The sequence below is a fragment of the Alternaria novae-zelandiae genome (assembly GCF_023758075.1).
Source record: "Alternaria novae-zelandiae strain BMP 2774 chromosome Unknown scaffold_5, whole genome shotgun sequence".
NCBI classification, from domain to species: Eukaryota; Fungi; Ascomycota; class Dothideomycetes; order Pleosporales; family Pleosporaceae; genus Alternaria; species Alternaria novae-zelandiae.
In genome coordinates, this window is record NW_026056965.1 from 1,531,842 (window position 1) to 1,552,080 (window position 20,239).

Genomic DNA, 20,239 nt, shown 5'->3' on the forward strand with positions numbered 1-20,239 from the left:
TTGTCTCTGGAAGTCTTGGTAAAGGCTAGCTACTTGCGGAGGTGAAGGCAACCGAGCAAACGCATTGATGTAAGATAAGGCGAAGCATCTACTTATCGCTGAACTGTGACCGCACATCAAGATGTGCCATAGCACCGCTAGTCGTAGGGCCTTTCTACTTCGACCAATCATTGGTGTTCCAAACAATCCGATCAAGAATCAAAACCGCTTTGTATAACTTCAGATGACTTCATGGAGTGCTTTCGGTACTGGAACTTTGTCACGCTGTCGTGACCAGCAGCGTTCGGATACATCAAATCGATGTAGTTTTGAAGCAACGACAAGATGGAGTCGTCCTTTCTCAGTTCGATGGCAAGTTCGATTCCCCGCTGCGCAGTCTTTAGTGTCAACGATCTTTTCGCCGCGTGCTGTGCAGAGAGCAATAGTTCCAAGGCTCTATGATTCTCAATCTCAATAGCAACGCTAAGAGGATTAAGCTCATTGGGAATGTTGAGATCAAAGAAACCGTAGCTCAAAAGAAGATCCAAAGAGTCGTCTTGGAAATTGTTAATAGCATGGTGTAAGGGAGCATATCCAAGGAACATCGTTGAAGGCTTTCCATTACGATGGTAGAAATCCTTAAGTGCGGGGAAAGCAAGATTTGGGAGTGGCTGCACAGCTTCGGGAGATACGCCGATAAGTGGATCGTACAAATCCATCAGGTACTTGATCGCCTGCGTACGACCATTGGTTATGGCTGACTTGAACAGCTGGCAGAACAAATCGGCCAGACTTGGAGCGGTTGACCAGCCCCAGACTTCAACTGCACTCAAGTCTATATGTGTGAAAAGCTCCAGAAAGTCTGATCTTCCAGGCGGTCGGAGCGTGAGCCAAAGTAGTCCGATTGCCTCCTCAATGGATTTGACTATCATTGCGCCACTTTTCGCCATTCGCAACAGATTCTCTGCAGTAGCGCATGATACCGCAGGGAGTTCTGACAGATGTTGTAGAGCGTACAGCTTTGCATAGTGTTGGAAGAGGAAGCCATCCCTGCTCGGTGGGCGAGGCGACTTGGAGTTTTGAGCAAAAGAACTGGAAGCATCGAAGTTGGTCTGCTTTCTTGACCGCAGCATCTTCAAAGCCATAGATTGAACTTTGCCTGCACCCAACGTATGGATGATTTCGGCGGGCGTTGATCCTACATCGATCACAGGCAGGCGAACAGCAAGCTCCGTGCCAAAGATACCGTAACCGAGGTAGGTGACAATGGTCAACGACATTAATTTCTGCGCGTCCTCCATTGTGAAGTGATTTTGCTCCTCAGACCAATCTGCGATTTTGGACAGGTCGCAGCTTAGTGGTTGAAGCAAGTATTGGTTCACACTCGGGTGGACTGTACGTATCGTGTGTTCCTCCTCATCGACAGTGATAAGGCACCCACAGGTTGCTAGTGCCGGATATATACTATTGAGAAGTTTAGAAGGATCCCACGTAGTGTTTGCTGGGGTAACACTCAATGCTTCTCGCATTTCGGGGAGCGTGAGTGGCCGTCTCGCAGCCAAGATAAGCTTGAACATATTCGATCGTAGTGTATGATCAGAAAGCTTTGTTTGCTGGAGTATTTGGCTGTAGATTTGCGAAAGATCTTGGGGCAAGTTGGTGAGCGCTTTTCGAATGTCGTGATCGGTTTGCATCATGCAAAGCGACTGAATTTGAAGAGCAACCCACAGAAACATGTGTTGCGAGCCGTCCAAGAGCGCCTTCGTGATCTCCAGGATAATAGTGGGGTCACCCAAGACCAGCTTCTTTTCCAATAAAGCGGCCTCTAATTGTGCGTCGACGTATGTTTCGATATCCGAAGCGTTGTCGGGAAGCCTGGCAATAGTTGCTTTTGGAAAGTCTTTAGCGATAGACTGCAGCTCGGTTCCAGGTTCCAGACGACGGGAAATGCAGATGTGTACGTTAAAATGCATCGCCATGAGTTCCAGTTGCTCCGTGATTGTCTCTCGTTCTGAGGGAGAACATGTATCCAGGCCGTCAAGTATGATATACAGGACATATTGAGGGGGGACGACGTGACGCATCAGAGCGAGGAGTTGAGGAAGATTGTACCTATCCAAGACCTTGAGTTCATGGAGGGAGTGTTCGAGTGGGCTGATGATCTGGCGTACGAGTGCACCAATCACGGTCCTTGCGTGTTTGCTCTCGGGGAGATCGTGTCGGCAAAAGAAATATGCTAGCCCAGAAGTTTTTGGCTCGATGCGCAAGTTAATATCATCCACAATATTCGCAAGCGTAACGGATTTTCCATAGCCAAGTTTGCCAACCAAAATCAGACTCTCTGAAGCTGGCGCCCCTATCCATTGGTTGTACTCAGGTAATTGCTTATACAAACAGGTGTTACCAGCTTTGCGGATCTGTCTCCATGGGGTCTCGTAGTCATAGGTTGAACAGCGATTCCAGATCTTATGAAGAGTAATCTGCTTTTGCCGTTCATAAGCTCTGTTAAAGCTGGAGCTCATCAGTGCTCTGAAGGCCGAATTACTCTTAGCTTCCGTTTCTACCGTTTGTGCGACAAGGGTTGTGATCTCTTCTTGAATAGATTTCGACCAGGTAATAAGGCTTGCTCGCAGTTCTTTGATGTCGCTATCGTTGAGCGAAGATACGAACTGGGCCGGCCCGGATTTCTGGGTATACCGATGGAAACGAAGACATATATGTACTACAACAATGAAGAACTCGATGATGTTGGTTTGCAGGGTCTTTGAGCGAGGGTACAGCACTGCCAAATCTGAGTGCTGTTGGGTCGAATGGCCAGCTTCCATAAGAAGGGAGGACAAACTTTCGATGTACTCCGAACGCTTAGTAGCCGCCTAAAGTCATTAAGCGGTTAGATTGATCTCTGTAATGCAAGAAGTACCGAGGAATGGGTTCTCAGGCTTCGACAACGAAGTAGAATTCAGATCCGCAAGCAACATAGATGTACAAGGCGCACACGTACCAGTAAGGTCATCCGTATCACTGTCCATACACCACAGGCGGCGACGTTCTGGGAACTGCCTACAACCACATCGCCAATAGCAGCAAACTCTTGCGCTCCATGGAAAAACTTGGAAAACCGAGGTCCAAAGCAACGCTCTCCCACCTTTCGCGAAGAGTTGATCTCTGCGGTGAGTCGCATAACGTCCTTGGTGCTCGGAGGAGACTTGACCGTCTGCGTCCGCTGGGTCTGAAATGTGAGCTTTTGTCCGTCCAAAAGGCTTGCTTCGAACTGTTTCACAGCTTGACCCAGTCGAATCTCCGGCTTCAGAGGAGCCGCGGCGGCAAAGTTGAGGGCCATGGTGCCATGGAAAGACGGGACACGCGTGCTGGCAGAGAGGGCGAGGCTACGAGTGTTTGGAGTGGGGTTGAGAATCCGAGAGATCGCTGAATGTCCCCAGAAATCGTGATTGAGGGCGTGAAGATATATGCTGCGGAAGTAGTCACCACCTTAGTTCGGTTGAGGCCAGTCCTGCATCATTCAGCCCTCAGCCGCATGGAGGCGCTGATTAGCCTCCACAACCAGGCGGGGTAACCACATCCTCGTGTCTTTTCCTTTGCTGTGCTCACGGGCCATACTGTCGACCTAGGAATGGAGAAAATCCAGGAATATGCGAGTGCGAAGGTATGAGTTCAAGGAGCCGTGGGTAGACAGCGTGAAGACCCGAATAATTAAGGCCATCAAGGGAGTACTCTCTGCGATACGATTCACAAGGTGTGTCTCGGTTCGATATAGTGCAGTCGGAAGCATGCCAGCGGTTCAGCCTGCATCCATGCTGGGGAGAGTGGTGGCTGGCCATGGACGCGTCTCGATCAAGATGGAGGTCCACTATCGATAAGCCCGCAGCACGTGCCACCGCGACCCTCGGTTTTCGGCGCAAACCATCATCGCAACCTAGACATTTCTGCCTCCAACCCTCACACCACACCCCCGTCAACCCCCGTCCTACCACCCAAACCTCACGCACCAACACCACCGCCAAAATGTCCACGGCCTACAACCCCCAGCAAACCACGGACCCAGCAACCGTCAGCCAAATCGACGCAACCGCGCGCACTGTGCACTACAAATGCGGCGACTGTGACATGGACGTGCCGCTGAAGCGCGGAGAGCCGATTCGGTGCAGGAACTGTGGGCATCGTGTGCTTTATAAGCAGAGGACTAACCGGTAAGTGATTTTGAGTTCTTGAGGGGAGGGAGGTAGAGAGGCAGGCAGGGAGAGGGAGAAGGGTGTGGGAAGCAGGGGCAGGCGCAGAAATTCGGGGAGAAGAGAGAAACAAGAGGAAGCGCGCGACAAACCAGGCTCAGAAAAAGAAGAGCGCGAAAGAGGAGGCAAGAAGCTGTCAAGCGCGATGCAGCACAAATACAAAAGGCGGACAGCAGAACCTACACGAGCAGTCTCTCTAACACAACATCCAGTATGGTCCAATTCGAAGCCCGATGAACGCGCACCTCCCCCAACTCTTCCAACGAAACAACATCACACGGCAGGACGGCGAAGCGGCGACACGGACGGGACTCCAACGATCTCGGTACATCAATATCAGCGTGCACAGCGGGGATAAGAGATCCAGCGACGGGGCTTTTCACATATGATAGCGACATTTGCACACGGAGGAACATGAGCAAGAGGAGACATGTCAACTTGGTATTTCAGAAGGCATTAGTACAGGAGTTTGATTCGGATATTTGAACGCGGTATGGAGATAATAGCAGCAATTTCCCAGACTCTTCAATCATCACAAGCACGTCAGCCACCATGACTATTATCACACGCTTCATTCTTCCTTCTTTGACGTGACCTCCAATTTCAACAAGGAAGAGAAACCAAATAGCATGACGACCCATTACTCCATTCGCGCGCTGTGCGCAAAGATTTATGTAGTATATGGTTATGATATGATGTGACAGTGGTGAGTGCCAGCCAGGACACTTTCCTTCCCATTCCAGGCTTCATGCTATCAAAAGAGAACGGCAGATAGACGGTAAGAGAGAGTTCTCGACCCCAGAAATCCTGACTACCCTTCCTAAACACCCCCGCCCCCCATGCCTCTTCCTTCATCAATCCACCCAACAGAATACCAATCTACGACCCGCGGAACGCGTCAAAGCGCTTATACGTGTACCCAATAAAGGGCAGACTGGTTGCATACTCGTCTTCATTCGCCTGTGCGGCCTGCGCCCTGTGAGCAGCCGAGGTATCATTCTGGTCAATTTCGTCGATGGGAAAGTATTGAGTATCAATGTTGGACTGCAGCTTAGGCTCGAACGGTGCGCGAATACGGCGGAGACCGTCCCAAGAGACGCCGCGGAAGAAGGGGTGCTGTTTGATTTCGTTGGCGCCGCCGATGCGACCGAGGCGGTGTTCGGCGTCACAGATGAGCCTGGACATGTATGTTAGTTGCTGGGATGATGGGGATTATAGTGTGGGAAAGAGGCGCTTACCGTCGGACAAAGTCTTCAGCTTCGGCGCCGAGTTGCTGGTCGGGTGGGAAGTGCAGGTTACGCGGCCAGTCGACAATCTTGCGGTACGTGTCGTGTGGCTCCTCAGCGCAGAACGGCGGCCAGCCGATCAAACACTCGAACATGATTGTGCCTACCGACCACCAATCACAGCTGTAGTCGTAACCCTGACCGCTGAAGATCTCCGGCGCGATGTAGTCGGGTGTACCGACGGTCGAGTAGGCGAGCTGTCGACGAGACTTACGCCATGTGTTGATTTGGGTACGGTTGCTGACAGTCAGTTGAATCTGGTCTAGGTTCATTGATTGTCGGTTGTCGCGGTTCGATTTGTGTGCGCCGCCGGCGAGCAGCTTCTTGTAGTAGTTGGCGTCGTGCTCCTTGTGGAAGCCTGTCGACAGACCGAAATCTGTCAACTTGATGTGGCCGCCTCGGTCGAGAAGGATGTTGTCAGGCTTGATGTCACTGGGAGAGTTAGAACCTCGTCTTGGTACGACTACGAAACACATACCGGTGTATGAAACCAAGCTTGTGGACGGCCTCTATCGCAAGCGTGATCTCGGCCATGTAGAAACGTGTAATGTCTTCAGTGAAGATTTCGTACTTGATCAGCATCGTCATCAAGTCACCACCTGGCAGGAACTCCATAAGCATGTAAAGGAAGGTGTTGTCCTGGAAGGTTGTGTGCAGCTTGACAACCCATGGACTGTCGGATTCGGCGAGAATGTCACGTTCTGACCGTACGTGGGCCAACTGGTCTTTCTTGAACTGTGGCGTGTGAGATGAATGCCAAACATGGATATCGAACGAGGACTGCCTACCATCTCCTGCTTCACAAGCGACTTGAGCGCGTAGATCTTGCCGTCGTTGCGCCGTTGCACCAGCTTGACCTCTCCGAACGCACCCTTACCGATAATCTTCAGTGTCGAGAAGTTTTCGGGCTTCTCCTTTGTCCGCAGGAACCGCAGGTATTCGACTTCGGCACGGCGCATGCTGTCCTCCTTGGACCGTTTTCGGCTGTCGGAGATGGACGTCTCTTTCATAAGGGCATCGAGTTCAAGAGCTCTGCAGCTAGGTCAGTAGTGCTCAGCAAAGAGTCTGGGAATCCAACCTTTGGTTTCGGTCGCGAGCGCGCTGGACACTATCCTTGAAGAATGTATTGATGAGACTCTTGGATACCATGGCCTGCTTGTCTACATTCTCAGTGTACTTGGTGGGGTTTCGTTGCGGCGCCTCCTCATCGTACAGCGAGGGCTGTCGGGGCCCCGAGCTGCCACCCTGGCTTCCGTAGCCATAGCCTCCTCTGTTGTCTGCGGTGCGAGGGCGTCCAGGGTTTGGGGAGGCTTGTCGGCCGTAGGGGCTTCCAGAGCGACCGCTGCCCCCAAGGTGTTGGTGCGACAGTTGTTGGGCGAGGCCATTGGCGCTCTGGTCGAAGCGCTGGCTGCCTGGCGCCTGGAGGTTGCCCTGCTGCCCTTGGTATTGTGCCTGCTGGTAGGGGTTCATGAAGTAGCCTCCGCCCCCGTTGTAGCCATTGCCCTGTTGCTGCTGCTGGGCGCCCCAGACTTCCTGCTGGCCGGCCTGGTTGGGGTATACAGGTTGCGGGAACGTCGAGGGTGTCGTCGGGAATGCTCTGCCGACTTCCTGCTGGTACTGCTGGTTGTTTCGGTCACCGCCGCCGAAGCCAAAGTTGAGCTGCAGGCGGTTGCCTTGCTGGTTGTTGTTCATCGTGGCGGCCGCAATCGCTTCGGAGGGGAAGTCGGTGTAGTCGTGGTGGATGTTGGGTGTCGAGTAGCGGAGGAACACCAAGTCTGAGTCTGGGCGGTGGAGACGACTGGATTAGGAACAGTGACAATGCCGCTCTCTCACGGGCGTCTGAGCGGTCCACGGCGACTGCAGAGGATTCTTCAGTGCGGCGCTGGCAAGGAGAGGGAGGTGCTGGGGAGTGCCGCAGTAGCTCGGTCAGGGATAACAACTTTAGGGCGAGCTGGGACCACCGGGCGGGGAACTGTGCCAGCAACCCAACACATGTTTCAGACGGACTCGGAGGAGTGCAAGTTAGGAATGCATCTCGATACTCCTACATACCTAGGTAGATGGTATCGCAATTCATAGTGGACATGAGGCCTCCTCCGCCGCCCCTCCACCTGCCCCACCCACCCTAAGGAACTATGCCAGCAACCCAACTCACGTTTCAGACGGACTCGGAGGAGCGCAAGTTAGGAATGCATCTCAATACATGCCTGAGTAAAACATGTTCTAGCAGTTTAGTCAACACGAGACGCCCTCCACTGCCCCTCCGCCTCTCATGCCTCTACCCACCCACCATTATGCCAACAACATCCTGCGTCTCAGACATACCCGGCCGAGTCGAAGCATGTGCTCGCCCGCTTGAGCAATTCACCTTGCTTGTGCCGCCTGTCCGAAACAGGTCAGGACGGTACAAATCCGACAGCCTGTCACGCCGTTACTGTACCCCAGGACTCGAAATAACGAACCTATCATCAAGCTATCGATAGCGAACCTCCAGCCGAAAGAGGAGCACGTTACACAAAACAAAGGCAGCCACACGAGGAAGCAGCGTGGTTAAGCGACGAAAAACACAACAGTGCAACATCGGGTAACAAATTCAGAGGTACAAGCACGTTGTTGTCATTCAATAGTTCGCAAGTGATGTAACACGTCCAACCATCATCCATTATACCATTACAGTACAATTACCATCGGCAATTCGCTAAGCGAGGGTTACATAGTAGCAATCCAAAAGAACGAGCAGGCAGAAGCCCCCGAGATCTCAACAAAGTCCGCCATGCAAAGGTTTGTGTAGCGCTGAGAGAACGCTGTGTACCATCGACGGGTATAGAACATTGACGACCAAAAAAAGGTTGTCTGTCAAACAAAAAGTGTGTTCCGGTCGGTTGGGGACCGGAAAAGTATACTAAGACAATATTGAAGGGTGAAAGTAAAAGTGTAGTATGCGTAGGATCGTGAGGCCCATGTAGATGCGGGAGCTGGGTAAAACGCCGAAGATGTAAAAAGGATGTCCCAAAGACGATACGGTGGTATCGAGGATTTTGTCGAAAAGAAGGTATTATGTATAGCTGTTGAGTCCAGCGGGTGTCGGTAGGATCATTATGCGGTCGTGGCCATTAGAGCCTTGACCTTTTCGCGTTCGGCGACGATCTCGGCTTGCAGTTTGCGTGTCTGCCTCATAGCCTCATCCCTAGAAACATGTTAGCACACACTCGTTATTCGTTGTGTCGGATTGACATACCTCTCGAATTGCAGGTCAGCGACCTCCATCTGAGCAGTGTTCATGCGGCCAACGACTTCCTCCATCTCGTGATCGGCATCGCGAAGAGCCCTCTCGAGCTCCTCTACGCGCTTCTCAAGCGACTCCGTCTTGGTGGCTTCAGCTAGGCTCATGGCGGGTCCACTTGAAGTTACGTCAAGACGAGGAGACCGTTGCGAGAAGACAGGGGACGATGGAAGCCTGGGAGAGAACGCCGAAGGACTGAGGAGTCCGGACTTGACACGGCGCAGGTGGTTGGTGTGGCTTTCCTTGATAGCCTGAACCTCGTCTTCGTGGCGCGCGACAGCGTCTTCTGAAGACTGTTGGGCGAGCATGACCTTGTCTTCTGCTGCCTTGAGCCTCTTCTCCAGCTGGATGATTTGCTCTGTTGACCTGCGTTGGTCCTGTTCTCCGCGCATGATCGCGTCAGTAAGACGTTTGCGCAGAGCGCTGTTGGCAGTGAGTTGCTGCTGGATCTTAGCAGAGAGCTCGTCCATGCGGGTGGCTGCAGCAAACAGCTCCTTGCTAAGCTCTTGTTCTCTGCCCAAGTGTTCGATCTCGGACTGTTGAAGGGCACGAGCCTGTTTGCGGTACTGCTCGGCTTCGTTCTGCGCATAATCGCGCTCTGCCTCTGCATCAGAAATGCTCTGTTTCAAGAGGTCCAGAGTTCGTTCAGCTTCGGCACCGGCAGCGCCGAGTGCATCTCCGTCGCTCGACTCAAGTTGCTTGACGCGAGCAAGCGAGAGGGCATGAGTAGTTCGTAGCTCGTTGTAGGCCTTGTCCAAGGCCAAAGGTTCGTTTTCTATCCGGATCTCGGGTATCGAGATGTCGTGTTCTCTGAGCAGCTCGCGAAGGGAACCAGTTTCTTGCTGTGCACGATCCAGGTCCATTCGCAGTCCACCAAGACCCTTCTCGCATTGCCACTTCTGTTCAAGTGCTTCGTCGGCTCGGCGGCGTAAAGAGTTGACTTCCTGTCTGAGGACTGTAACCTCTTTGTGGAACGCAGTCCGGCGAGGAGTGAGGTTCAGAGCAGCGTCCCTCTCAGCCTCTACCTCTTTGATGCGGCGCGCGAATTCCTTCTGCTGCAGCTCTTGCCGTTGCAAGATGTGTTTTAATGCCTTGTGGAGTGCATCCCGTTGCTCTTCCAGCTCCTTCATAGGGTTGCTGACCGTCGGTGCACCGACTGGTGATACATCCCCCGATCTGTCCTTGACGGAGTTAGAACGTGATAATGAGCCTCGTTTCGAGTTGAGGCCAGCGGAGCTACGGGCTAGCGAGTTCGAGCGGGTTAGACCGACTCGTAGATTAGGTAAAGGGCCGAGATCTCCTTCCTCTTGAATAGACTGGACCCGGGACTGTTGTGGTGCTTGTTGTTGCATCATCCTTTGCTTAACAAGCGACTCGTTCTCGGATTTAAGTTGTTGGATCTCCTGTTGCATACGAGTAGTTTCGTACACGAGCTTTTCTGTGTCGGCAGCATCTCCTTCAAGCACTTCAAGCCGCGCCCGGAGTTGGGGTACCACTTCGTCGCGCAGGTTGTCGGCCTCGTTGCGATGCTTCTCCAATTCATCGCGTAGTGCTGTAAGGAGGTCTTCGAAGTTTTCCTTGACCTGCCTTTCCTCAGCCAAGCGCCTCTTCGCATCCTCGAGCGACATGGAGAGCTCTTTGACCTTGGGTGTCTCAACGACTGAGCCTGCCCTTGACTTGTCGCCAACCTGGTCTTCGAGTTGTTGCACTTGCTCCTCTAGATCTCTTCGGCGTCGCAGCTCATCTTGTAAGCGTTCTGCCATCTGCATTTTTATTGTTGCACGCGCCTGTTCTGCCTTCCTTCGTTGCATCTCGACCTCTTCGAGCTTGCTCTCGGGATCGCTGATTGGGAAGCGGATAGAGCTTGTGCCAGAATCCGAGTAGTAGTCGCTCGTCCTACGATTGTCAGACATGGCAGTGGAGCTCTCTGCCTTCCACCGCTCGACCTCGTCTTCTAGCTCCATCTCTCTTTGTATCGAGGCAGCAAGCTCGGAGCTGACCTCGCGCAACTCGCGCTCCAGCTCTTCTACGTGAGCGTTCATCTGGGGCGATGATGATAGAAGTGGAGTTCCGGGGACAGTAAAGTACGAGCCGAGCGAATTGGCGGCCGGAATGTCTAGGCCGTTGGGTTTTGACTTGGAGCCCATGCCGGGTTGTCTGTAGCGTGGAGAGTCGGGTGATGAGTGTTCTGAGAAGGCGGTGGCTGGCGACGCGGGCTCGTTTTGGGGACGCGAGTTCCAACCAAAGAAGGAGGTGAATCCTCCTCCGCTGGGTGATTTGGGTTTTGTGTTTTGGCGGGTAAGTGAAGGGTCCTCGGGACCGTAGTTGTAGTCGTCCATGAAATCTTCCGTGACACCGTTCAAGTCGAGTTTGAGGTCTGGCGGCGGTTGCGATGCGTTGTTATACACTGGCATGTTCGGCATGGTAGGGGATCGGGCGTGTGCTCCCCGGATGCCAAAGGCCTTCAGCGCCTCGGTCTTGCTCTGTCGTTGGAGTTGGATGCCGCTGGCCGATCGATCATGCCGCGCGGCAGACGGTACGGTTGGGGCGGTCGGGGGTTCTCGCGTTGCGACGAAGAGCGAGCTCCCACGATCACGTTCGGAGAATTGGCGGGGTGCGGTTGCCGTCAGAGGGGTCCTTCCATGTGGGTTGCTGGTGGTGTTGTTAGCGAAGGGTCGATGAAAAGAAGGCGCGATGAAAAAGGAAAGCGCGTGTCGGCACTTACTCGTCGAGGTTCCGGGGCAGGAAGAGGTCTTCGTCAGTGACTGGCGGCGACAGCACGGTGTCGGGGGCGCGTCCTCTTTGAGCAGCGAGATCAACGCTCTTATCAGGTGCAGCAGCAGATGGGAGGTTAGATTGTTGATCGACAGTAAAGCGACCAACTACGGGGGAATTCGCGGGAAGGGGCTTTCTGCGGACCGGGGACTGGAGGACAGCGACAGGCACAGGTTGCGAGGACTGGGACCGAAAAGCAGCAAAGGACGAGATGGCAATCGAGGCCAAGGACGAGCCCTTTTGGCGAGGCGGCGAGGCGAAGGCGTTGGGAGCATGTGCGCCCTCGGGGGACGCTTGGACGGCTTGCATATTCTCGTATTATCCCCCCGCGATAGACATGGCGTGCACAAATGATGGGCGCAGAGGGAGGTGGAGAGTCTGCCAAAAGTCGCTTCTTCGTAAAGGGGACCCGCCTAGCTCGCCAGGTACAGCTGCCGGCGAAGGGGGCGCCCAGGGGCCTCTGAGCCGATCGCAGCGCTCGAATTGGTCGATTCGGGCGCTCTACCTGACCGTGATGGGCGGTTCGCGCTGCTCGAGGTGGAGCGAGCCGCGCCAGGGGGCTTTTTAGGGTTAGGATGGCTGCAGGTACACTTTTTACCCAGCCAATGGGCGCCGCAGACTAAGGGGAGGCTCAAGAGGGCGCCTCGTCTGTCGTCGTGGGGAGTGGGTTGCGGAGTGTGATTCGGGGATACGCTCAATTGCAAAGTGGGTGTTGATATCTCAGAGTCGCGCGCTCCGGTCGAGTTGACGTTGACGCTGGCTGCCCAGGTGACGTGCGGAGGCGCCTTTGCCTGCGACGTGAAACACTCCATGAGGCGCTGAACCACCAAGACTCGATCCCAGCCGTCACCATGTGCATAGCGACTGCAACCCTGCCATGTGACACCCGCAACGGGTGGCTTGCAGTGGATTGCATGCGACCTTTATTTTGGCATCGCGCAATTTTCCGACAACCACGGATGTATCCAAATGAGGAAGCCAGCACGCTAAGGGGCAGCTGTACTGGGATGTGGCTGATATTCGCCTGCCGCGAACGACGACAGTGCTCACGACGACGACTCATGACGACCAGTCCAGCCTTTCGGCCTATGCTAACGGCGAGGATCCTTCTTATGGAGGTGACGAGGCCCCTGAGATGCAATCTTAGATTCACAGCCGGCTGCATATCTCGCCGCCTGAATCGCATGTGCTGATGCCTTGACTCTCAGGCATGCTCCCGACTGCCGACGCCGCATGACTATCATGCCATGGCAATTTGACATCTCCACACATACTGCGACGTTGCGTGCGTGGTCTGATATTAGTATTTATAATTACTTCAAGGTGGAGCGCTCATCGCCAGCCGCCGACACGGCCTTCATCCCATCGCTCCTTGCGCTCTCCTCGAAGGTAGGCGATCTTTCGGCCCTCCCTCAAGCGCCTCACAAAGTCCGTCACTTCGCGGTCGCTAGCCACGGCATCCCCACAACCGAAACCTTCGCCTTCGAGGAAGCTTTCTTCTAGTCCTCGACATAACGCCTCTTGCTCGCCTACTGAAGCACTCAGCCTCTGATAGAGTGCTGGTGGACTGAACTCTCGCAGTGCCTCATCTTGCTCAGCCTGCTTTGCCTTCCACTGACGCTCCAAAGCCTTAAGTGACAATAAACGCGACTGTGTGCTATCTCGTTGGTGCTGGACATGTGCTTCCAGCTGTTTGAGTGACTCTGCCAACCCTACATTCTGTGCGAGAAGCGCCTGCAGAGGCGCAATCGATGCAGGTAATGATGGGTGTGTTGTCTCAGGATTGTGAATTATAGCATTTTGCAATTCTGGCGTCTGAAGCACATGATGCAAGTCTTTGGTCCTACTCGTACCTTAGTAGTTGGCTTAGCAAGGATGCAGGGTTGGCATACGGTTTGTCCTTGAGCACATCAGGCAGCCAGCCATCGTCAGGCGGTTGGACTGTCAGTTGCTCGGGACCTGTCTGCGAGTACTGCTGTTGTGAATACGAACTCTGTTGTTGATCTCCCGAATACGATGATTGACCTGGCGGGGGTGGGGGTAATGGAGGTCCTTGTGATGGAGTTGCATTCCCACTTGACCGTCCTGGCTTTGGTGGGGGCGGTGGTGGGGTTGATGCATCGTACTGGTAGAAGTTTTGTGAGTGACGTGGGGAAGAATAAGCCATGATGAGTGATGAGTGGAAGTGGTGGAAATAGTGGTTGCATGTGAGGCTCAGGTAGAGGTGGTCCATTACCCAGGTGGTATTGCGTGTGCTAGCGCGTCATTGGGATTCGATCTAATCTTATCTCATCAAGACCCCTGCACTGAGGCCACAGCAGCATCAACCAACTTTGGGGCACTGTGTAGCTGTGGACACGTCTGGACGCGCCTGCTCATACTTCTGCCTACACAATTCTCTCGCCGCCTTCAAATACCGCCTCGACCTCCATTTCATTCACCACCATCTATCGCAGCTGATCTACAACAAAAATGGCAAGCACTTCCCCACCAACGCGCCCAACCTGATCGTGTCCGCTAACTTGCGACTGCCGCTGTAGGCCAACGTTATAGCGAACTCCGGCCACGATGACATGATTGTACGTTCTCTATAAACATCCGCCTCTATCTTCACCCCACATTCGTACAACACCACCAGCCAGCGCAATGGGCGACAACGACCCACCCCCGACCGATTCTAACGAGGTACAGCATGACGCCGTACTGGATTACTATGGCAGGCGGCTCGCGACGTGTTCTTCGGACAAGACCATCAAGATCTTCGAGGTTGAGGGCGAGAAACATACACTGGTTGAGACCCTGAGAGGGTAGGTCAATCCCGAAGAAGTCATGCTCCTGCGGCACTCGACGCTGACGTTCACAGACATGAGGGCGCCGTTTGGAGCGTAGCATGGGCACACCCCAAATACGGAAACATCCTCGCCTCCTCCTCGTATGACGGCAAGGTCCTCATCTGGCGCGAGCAGTCTGGCAGCTGGCAGAAGATATACGAGGTCGCCCTACACACACAGTCGGTCAACATGGTCGCATGGGCTCCTCACGAGGCAGGCTGCCTCCTTGCCTGCGCATCATCTGACGGCAATGTCTCGGTGCTCGAATTCAAGGACAACAACTGGACACATCAGACCTTCCCTGCTCACGGAAACGGCGTAAACAGTGTTTCTTGGGCACCTGCCTATGCGCCGGGACAGGTCATCAGCGCAAGCGGAAACCAGGCAGGCGCTGCGAAGAGGCTAGTCACCGGCGGAACCGACTGCCAGGTCAAGATCTGGGAGTTCAGCCCCGAGAGCGGCAGCTGGAACGCGACACCGCTGTAAGTCATTGTCGCGGATCCACGATATGGACATTGGCTAACATTCTACACTAGTGGCGGTCATGCAGATTGGGTACGCGACGTCGCATGGTCCCCTACCGTTCTCTCAAAATCGTACATCGCCTCCGCATCCCAGGACAAGACTGTCATTATCTGGACATCATCAGATCTACGCGAGTGGAAGCGCACCCAGCTTGACGTCGACGCTGCCGCGTGGCGCGTGAGCTGGAGTCTCAGCGGCAATGCGCTCGCAGTCAGCACCGGCGACAACAGGGTCAGTCTATGGAAGGAGAGGCTCAGCGGCGGATGGGAATGCGTCAAGACCATCGAGGAGTAGAACATCTCTATAAAAGACAAAGCAGAGCCTGGGACTTTCTTGCAATACCCCGTACGTCTCGGCCTCAAATTCAGGACCGACCAGTGGCCACCATATGAAGACGACGGGCCGTGGTGTACTGAATACGGGTGTTACCAGTTTACTTACGAACTATATTGATGTAAGAGCATGGCACGAGGGCATAGTGTGATGTATAGGTGTAACATGAGCGTAGCCTTCAATTGATTATAAGAATCGTCGCCTTGCCAAAGCTTTACGTGAATTGCAACAAGTCTTTTCCAATGGCCTCGCTCAGTACGTAAAGTGACATGCGACGTAGCTACTGAAGACTGTGGACCATGCCAGCACCCCACATATTACACTTATGAGATGAACATACCAGAAAGACTGCAAGACCGAGCAGAAGCCTTGTTCAGATTAACCCATATGAAATTCGTTCCAGGGCCGGCGAATGATTACGACAGGAACACAGGATCATGCATGCGATTCGTCATGGCCGAGTGGTTAAGGCGCTATGCTCAAGAGATGCCGTTATCGACGGTTTTCCCAGAAGTTGCCTGATACGGTATGTGCAAAGGGCGCTAGCTTCAGCCTCATCGCCCAGGTGGAGCTGACATCTAGACCTACATACCTACGCTGTTCCACTTCACAACTACATTGCGCATCCCGATATAGTTCGTCATCTTCCGTAAGGGACGACTTCCGCTGCGGCTGTCTCGTACTGAGCTTGTATCTGTCTTCCGAGCTTCGTCGCACCTGCACATTGGTGCCTTGACGCTAGCCTTGTACAGGACAGCTGCCTAACTCCTCACAGACATCAGCCAATCGCGACCAACAACTCTCGTTCTACGAACCTTGGGAAGAGATATAAATCATGGCGACAGCGGAAGTTTACCAGCAACCGGCTTCCTCTCCTATTCATACGACGCCATCACGTCGTCAAATGTCTCCAGCTGCTGCGATGTCAAGCACACCAACAACACCAACACCATCTAATCGTGCCAGCCAGACGGCCTTTACTCCGGTGCAACTCGAAGCGCGAGCAATTCTCTCACACCTCCTCACACGCCTCTCCCAACCCCCTGTCTCTTCCTCCGACGATGGCAAACCTCACCCTTACCACAAATACGCCCCCTGGATCTCTCACCACGGCATCGCCACCCTCACTCAATCAATATACACCCTGATACGACCTCAAATCTGGCATCTCCTCTCCTCCCGCCTCTCTCTCGACGCCCTGAAGCATCTTGGCGGGGATTTGCGTCATGAAGGCCGGGCCATCTACCTCAATGGCATCTTAGGCGTTGATAAAAGATTGAGAATCTACCTCGGCCAGAGTAGTAATTTGCGTGTGAGAGTGGCGCAGCATTTAAACTTCAGGTACAGAAGAGATCATCCGAGTCTTCATTATTACGCGTTGGAGTGGAGCATCTACAACGTTTTCGGTCTACTAGCTGTGCTTCCCTCGGGTGGTTATGGCAATGCAGTACCGGGGATAGATCACCCAGAACTGGTGATGAATGTGCTGGAGATGTGGATGTGTCTTGTGTTCCGGTCGTTACCCGAAGACACCCTGAAAGAGTGGCTACCAGATGACGTGCTCGTCGATAAGAAGAAGTTGACGGCAAAAGAGGGGGTTGTAGGTGGCCTCAACGTAGCAAGTCCGCTGGATCAGGGTGTGGAAATGAGAGAGAGGGAGTTTGTGGATTTGAGTGAAGAGGACGATCCCGTCATGCGGGATTATCTGAAGGAGATGCAGAGGAAGAAGGGTGATGGACTGATTGGAGAGAATCTGAAGGAAAGAAAGACGAAAGATGTTGAAGTGGACGAAGAAGAACGTGCGCTGAGGAAGAAGATGTACGCCGAGAAAGCACGAAGGTACCAGCGGAGAGATACGGACATCGTTGTTCCGCAGTGGGTTTTCCTTGGTACTATGGCGGTGGGTGTGGGATTTATGCTACTGAGGAGTAGTGGGGGACCGCAGGCTAGAGGAAGCTGGAGATGAGGTGATGAAGGCCTTCTTCCCTCGTTTCTCATCTGAGATGAAGGCAACGAGATCCACGTCGATCGTATTGACGTTGGCGAAAGGCCACCACAAGAGTGCCCCGAAGATCAGCATTACTGGATATTCAAGCCCTAACGTACACGACCAAAGTTGATCGCGAGAAAGGTTTCTAGGTTCGAGCGCGGAAGCCAGCAGAAGCGACCTGTAAGGTTTCGTCCGAACAAGATGCGATCGCTGCGGTAAGCGACCTATTTCAACAAAAAGCTGGTCACCACCCAATGCGTCGGGATAGGAGACATTTCTGCAACATTCGGTTCTAGAGCAAGCCGTACGTCAATTTGCAGCATTTCCAACATCACAGCTTCGATCGCATCGCAGTCGCACGTCTGAGCTTCCACGGGATCGCTCAAGACTGCTCAACTGTCTCTTCAACAACGTACGACTTCGTAACGATCTCGAGACTCGAAGCTTTATGGTGAGCCAAAGGTGCGGACTTGCCTGTATTGCGTAACCAGAGCCCGACACCGGTTGGCCGTCCGCTTGGGTGTTGAAAGATCACACTCGCTTAGGTACTGCGGATCTTCTAAACTTTCATCCGCGTCATACCTCCCTTCGATCACCACGCGGTGCGTGCGAAGGTTCTGGTTAACAATTCAGATGATACTTCGCTAGATCTACCTATGATCACCGCAAGGCGTGCGAAGATAGGACGATCCATCCCAGGTATTCGGCATCGTAGGAGTGTACTCCGCTTCCCACGCTGAACACGGATAGCATAGCACGGATTACATGCTTCCGAGCGGCAGGCAGTTGATCAGGCAAGGGTCATGGCAGGGGCGCCCTTGACGATAGAGCAAATTCGAGACCTTCAAACTGCAGACCTCAAGTCATGTGCTTCCCTTCGACCCTGGCATGACGGGAGCTCCGAGATCTAGAGCACAACGTGGGCGCTGGAATTCTCCGGGGAAGAGTAAAAACAAACAGTGCGGGCGAGCTGCCACAGGGTAAAATAAGCTTCGGTCCGTTTCTTAGCGTGGCTTTATCCCCAGATTGAAGGGAAACACTCAGACCGCGCCAGGCGAAGCGATGCCGCTAGTACTATTTCGTGCCAACAGCCTCGAAAGGTTCAAGATACAGTCGCAACATCATAGGTCAGATTCCAGGGTTGTCAGGCTTCTCCGTTGATCATGGCCAGATAAAGCGTTCTAGATAGGCGTCTTTCCCCAGGATCAGATTGGGCTATGCCTGTCCAGGCCACAAGCAATGCCTCCAGGCTTACCAAGTCGAGCATTTTCAGGCTTACTTACTCATGGGGACTTGAAATCCGACATCGCCTAGAGGCTCTGCAGATATGCTTCCAGATCCAGCGAGAGCAGGGTCCCCTTCAGAGCTAGAGACTCATCGGAGGCTGGCTGAAGAATTCTTCATCGTCGTCCTACAACTCACGTTTTCCTGTTTATGGCCATGGACGAGCCTTTGTGGCTTGGAGTTCTAACTCGACGAGGAAGAAGAGGAGAAAGATGGCTGTCGAGATCGTGCAGCTAGAGTTCAGCTCCTCATTTTTGCACTGCAACATACCGATAGCGTCGCTTCCACCGACCTCAAGGTGCCTAAGGGACTGAGTTCTAGAGCGACGCGAGAGGGTGAGGAGAGAATGATCTTGTCATACAAGATGTATATAAGACGCTGTCGGACGGCGTCTTGTTGTTTTCACCAGAGCACATTCTGCAGCATCTCCTCTATCGACTGAGCCTCCAACACTTGTACACTTTCACCATGCGCTTCAACAACGTAGCTGGACTTGCCCTGGGGCTCGCCATTCCCGCTGGCGCCCTGTCTGTCCCTCGAAATGCAGCTCCTGAGCCTGCTGGCAAAATCGTTGCGCAGTTGTTCTGCGACATTGTCGGTGGTCTGGTCACTGTTGCAAAGCAACAGCCCCAAGCCACGAGCTTCTGTTCTTCTTACCTCAAGATCCCTGTAGTCACAAAGACTTCTACGGTGACTTCCTTCACTGCGTAAGCTGACACCACGTCCATCTCCACTGGCATGATCTTTCGCTTACAACACACAGTACCATTACGGCAACTGCAACGATCACTTCGGGATCGATCACGACCACCGATGCAACCAACACAATTACGACAACTGATACTGCCACCGCAACGGCGTCTGCCACGATCACCGAGACGACGACAACAACCGAAACCATCAACACTGTCGCATACTCTTCAATCACTGCATGCGCATCCCCAGGAGCTGTACAGAAGAGGGGCGCTTATGTTCCCCCGAAGAAGCCTTCATGCTTTAACAACTACATCGAAGGCCAAGCTCTATCTTCGGCATGCAAATGTCTTGCGGTGCCTACCTCTAGTACGACTACCACGACAACGTTGAGCCTTCCCACAACCATCACAACTTCAGTCACAGTAAGTCGCTAGCAACTCTACCAACCCACATAACTCGTTGCTAACCAACACCTCCCCCAACAGGTACCCCTGACCATCCTCGCAACCGCAACCAACACCGACACCGCGACCGTCACAAACACTATCACGAATACCGCGACTGAGACCTCCACAGTCACCGAGCGCACAACCATCATCACAGGCACCCAACAAGTCATCGCGATCCCCACCTTCACCGTCTACGCCATCGGCGGCGACAATAGCGGAAACCCCATCGCGGACGCCAGCCGCAACGTCCCCAACACCGTCGGCAACTCACGAGGCCTGAGCCCCGTCCTCCAGTTCACCACCGTCGACAACAACAAGCTTCAGGTCCTGAACGGGCCCTACGCCGGCTCCATCGGCAAGACCAACCCCAATGTAGGCGCGAGCGAAGCGTACGTTCTGTTTGGACGAAACGATGCTGGGCTGCAGGAAACGGTATGCCAGGTTACCTACAATGCTGCTGATGGGACGTGCCCGTTATCTTGTGTGGCTGCGAGGGGAACGACGAGTTATGATTGTGGTGTTTATTGGAGGATTGCTGGGGATGCTGATGTGGGTGGTTGC

General features: G+C 53.6%; 6 protein-coding genes across 6 annotated transcripts; 2 read left to right on the forward strand and 4 right to left on the reverse strand.

Moving 5' to 3' along the window:
• Positions 1 to 191: 191 nt before the first annotated feature.
• On the reverse strand, positions 192 to 3,319 carry J4E88_003513 (uncharacterized protein; the record flags this gene model as incomplete). The annotated part of the gene is made up of 2 exons (XM_049397164.1): positions 192 to 2,852; positions 2,981 to 3,319. The coding sequence occupies 2 exons, from the start codon at positions 3,317 to 3,319 to the stop codon at positions 192 to 194; spliced, it is 3,000 nt and encodes a 999-aa protein (XP_049257506.1).
• Positions 3,320 to 5,105: 1,786 nt separating this feature from the next.
• Positions 5,106 to 7,204, reverse strand: COT1 (Cobalt uptake protein cot1; the record flags this gene model as incomplete). Its single annotated transcript, XM_049397165.1, has 5 exons — positions 5,106 to 5,403; positions 5,465 to 5,944; positions 5,991 to 6,247; positions 6,301 to 6,544; positions 6,591 to 7,204. 5 exons carry the CDS (start codon positions 7,202 to 7,204, stop codon positions 5,106 to 5,108), a joined length of 1,893 nt encoding a protein of 630 aa, XP_049257507.1.
• A 1,404-nt stretch (positions 7,205 to 8,608) lies between these two features.
• On the reverse strand, positions 8,609 to 11,879 carry J4E88_003515 (uncharacterized protein; the record flags this gene model as incomplete). Its single annotated transcript, XM_049397166.1, has 3 exons — positions 8,609 to 8,699; positions 8,751 to 11,447; positions 11,521 to 11,879. 3 exons carry the CDS (start codon positions 11,877 to 11,879, stop codon positions 8,609 to 8,611), a joined length of 3,147 nt encoding a protein of 1,048 aa, XP_049257508.1.
• A 1,023-nt stretch (positions 11,880 to 12,902) lies between these two features.
• Positions 12,903 to 13,737, reverse strand: J4E88_003516 (uncharacterized protein; the record flags this gene model as incomplete). The annotated part of the gene is made up of 2 exons (XM_049397167.1): positions 12,903 to 13,413; positions 13,463 to 13,737. The coding sequence occupies 2 exons, from the start codon at positions 13,735 to 13,737 to the stop codon at positions 12,903 to 12,905; spliced, it is 786 nt and encodes a 261-aa protein (XP_049257509.1).
• Positions 13,738 to 14,143: 406 nt separating this feature from the next.
• Positions 14,144 to 15,220, forward strand: SEC13 (GTPase-activating protein S13; the record flags this gene model as incomplete). The annotated part of the gene is made up of 4 exons (XM_049397168.1): positions 14,144 to 14,149; positions 14,262 to 14,377; positions 14,434 to 14,883; positions 14,938 to 15,220. 4 exons carry the CDS (start codon positions 14,144 to 14,146, stop codon positions 15,218 to 15,220), a joined length of 855 nt encoding a protein of 284 aa, XP_049257510.1.
• A 4,346-nt stretch (positions 15,221 to 19,566) lies between these two features.
• J4E88_003518 (uncharacterized protein) lies at positions 19,567 to 20,190 on the forward strand (the record flags this gene model as incomplete). The annotated part of the gene is made up of 4 exons (XM_049397169.1): positions 19,567 to 19,574; positions 19,597 to 19,651; positions 19,715 to 20,110; positions 20,173 to 20,190. The coding sequence occupies 4 exons, from the start codon at positions 19,567 to 19,569 to the stop codon at positions 20,188 to 20,190; spliced, it is 477 nt and encodes a 158-aa protein (XP_049257511.1).
• Positions 20,191 to 20,239: the final 49 nt, after the last annotated feature.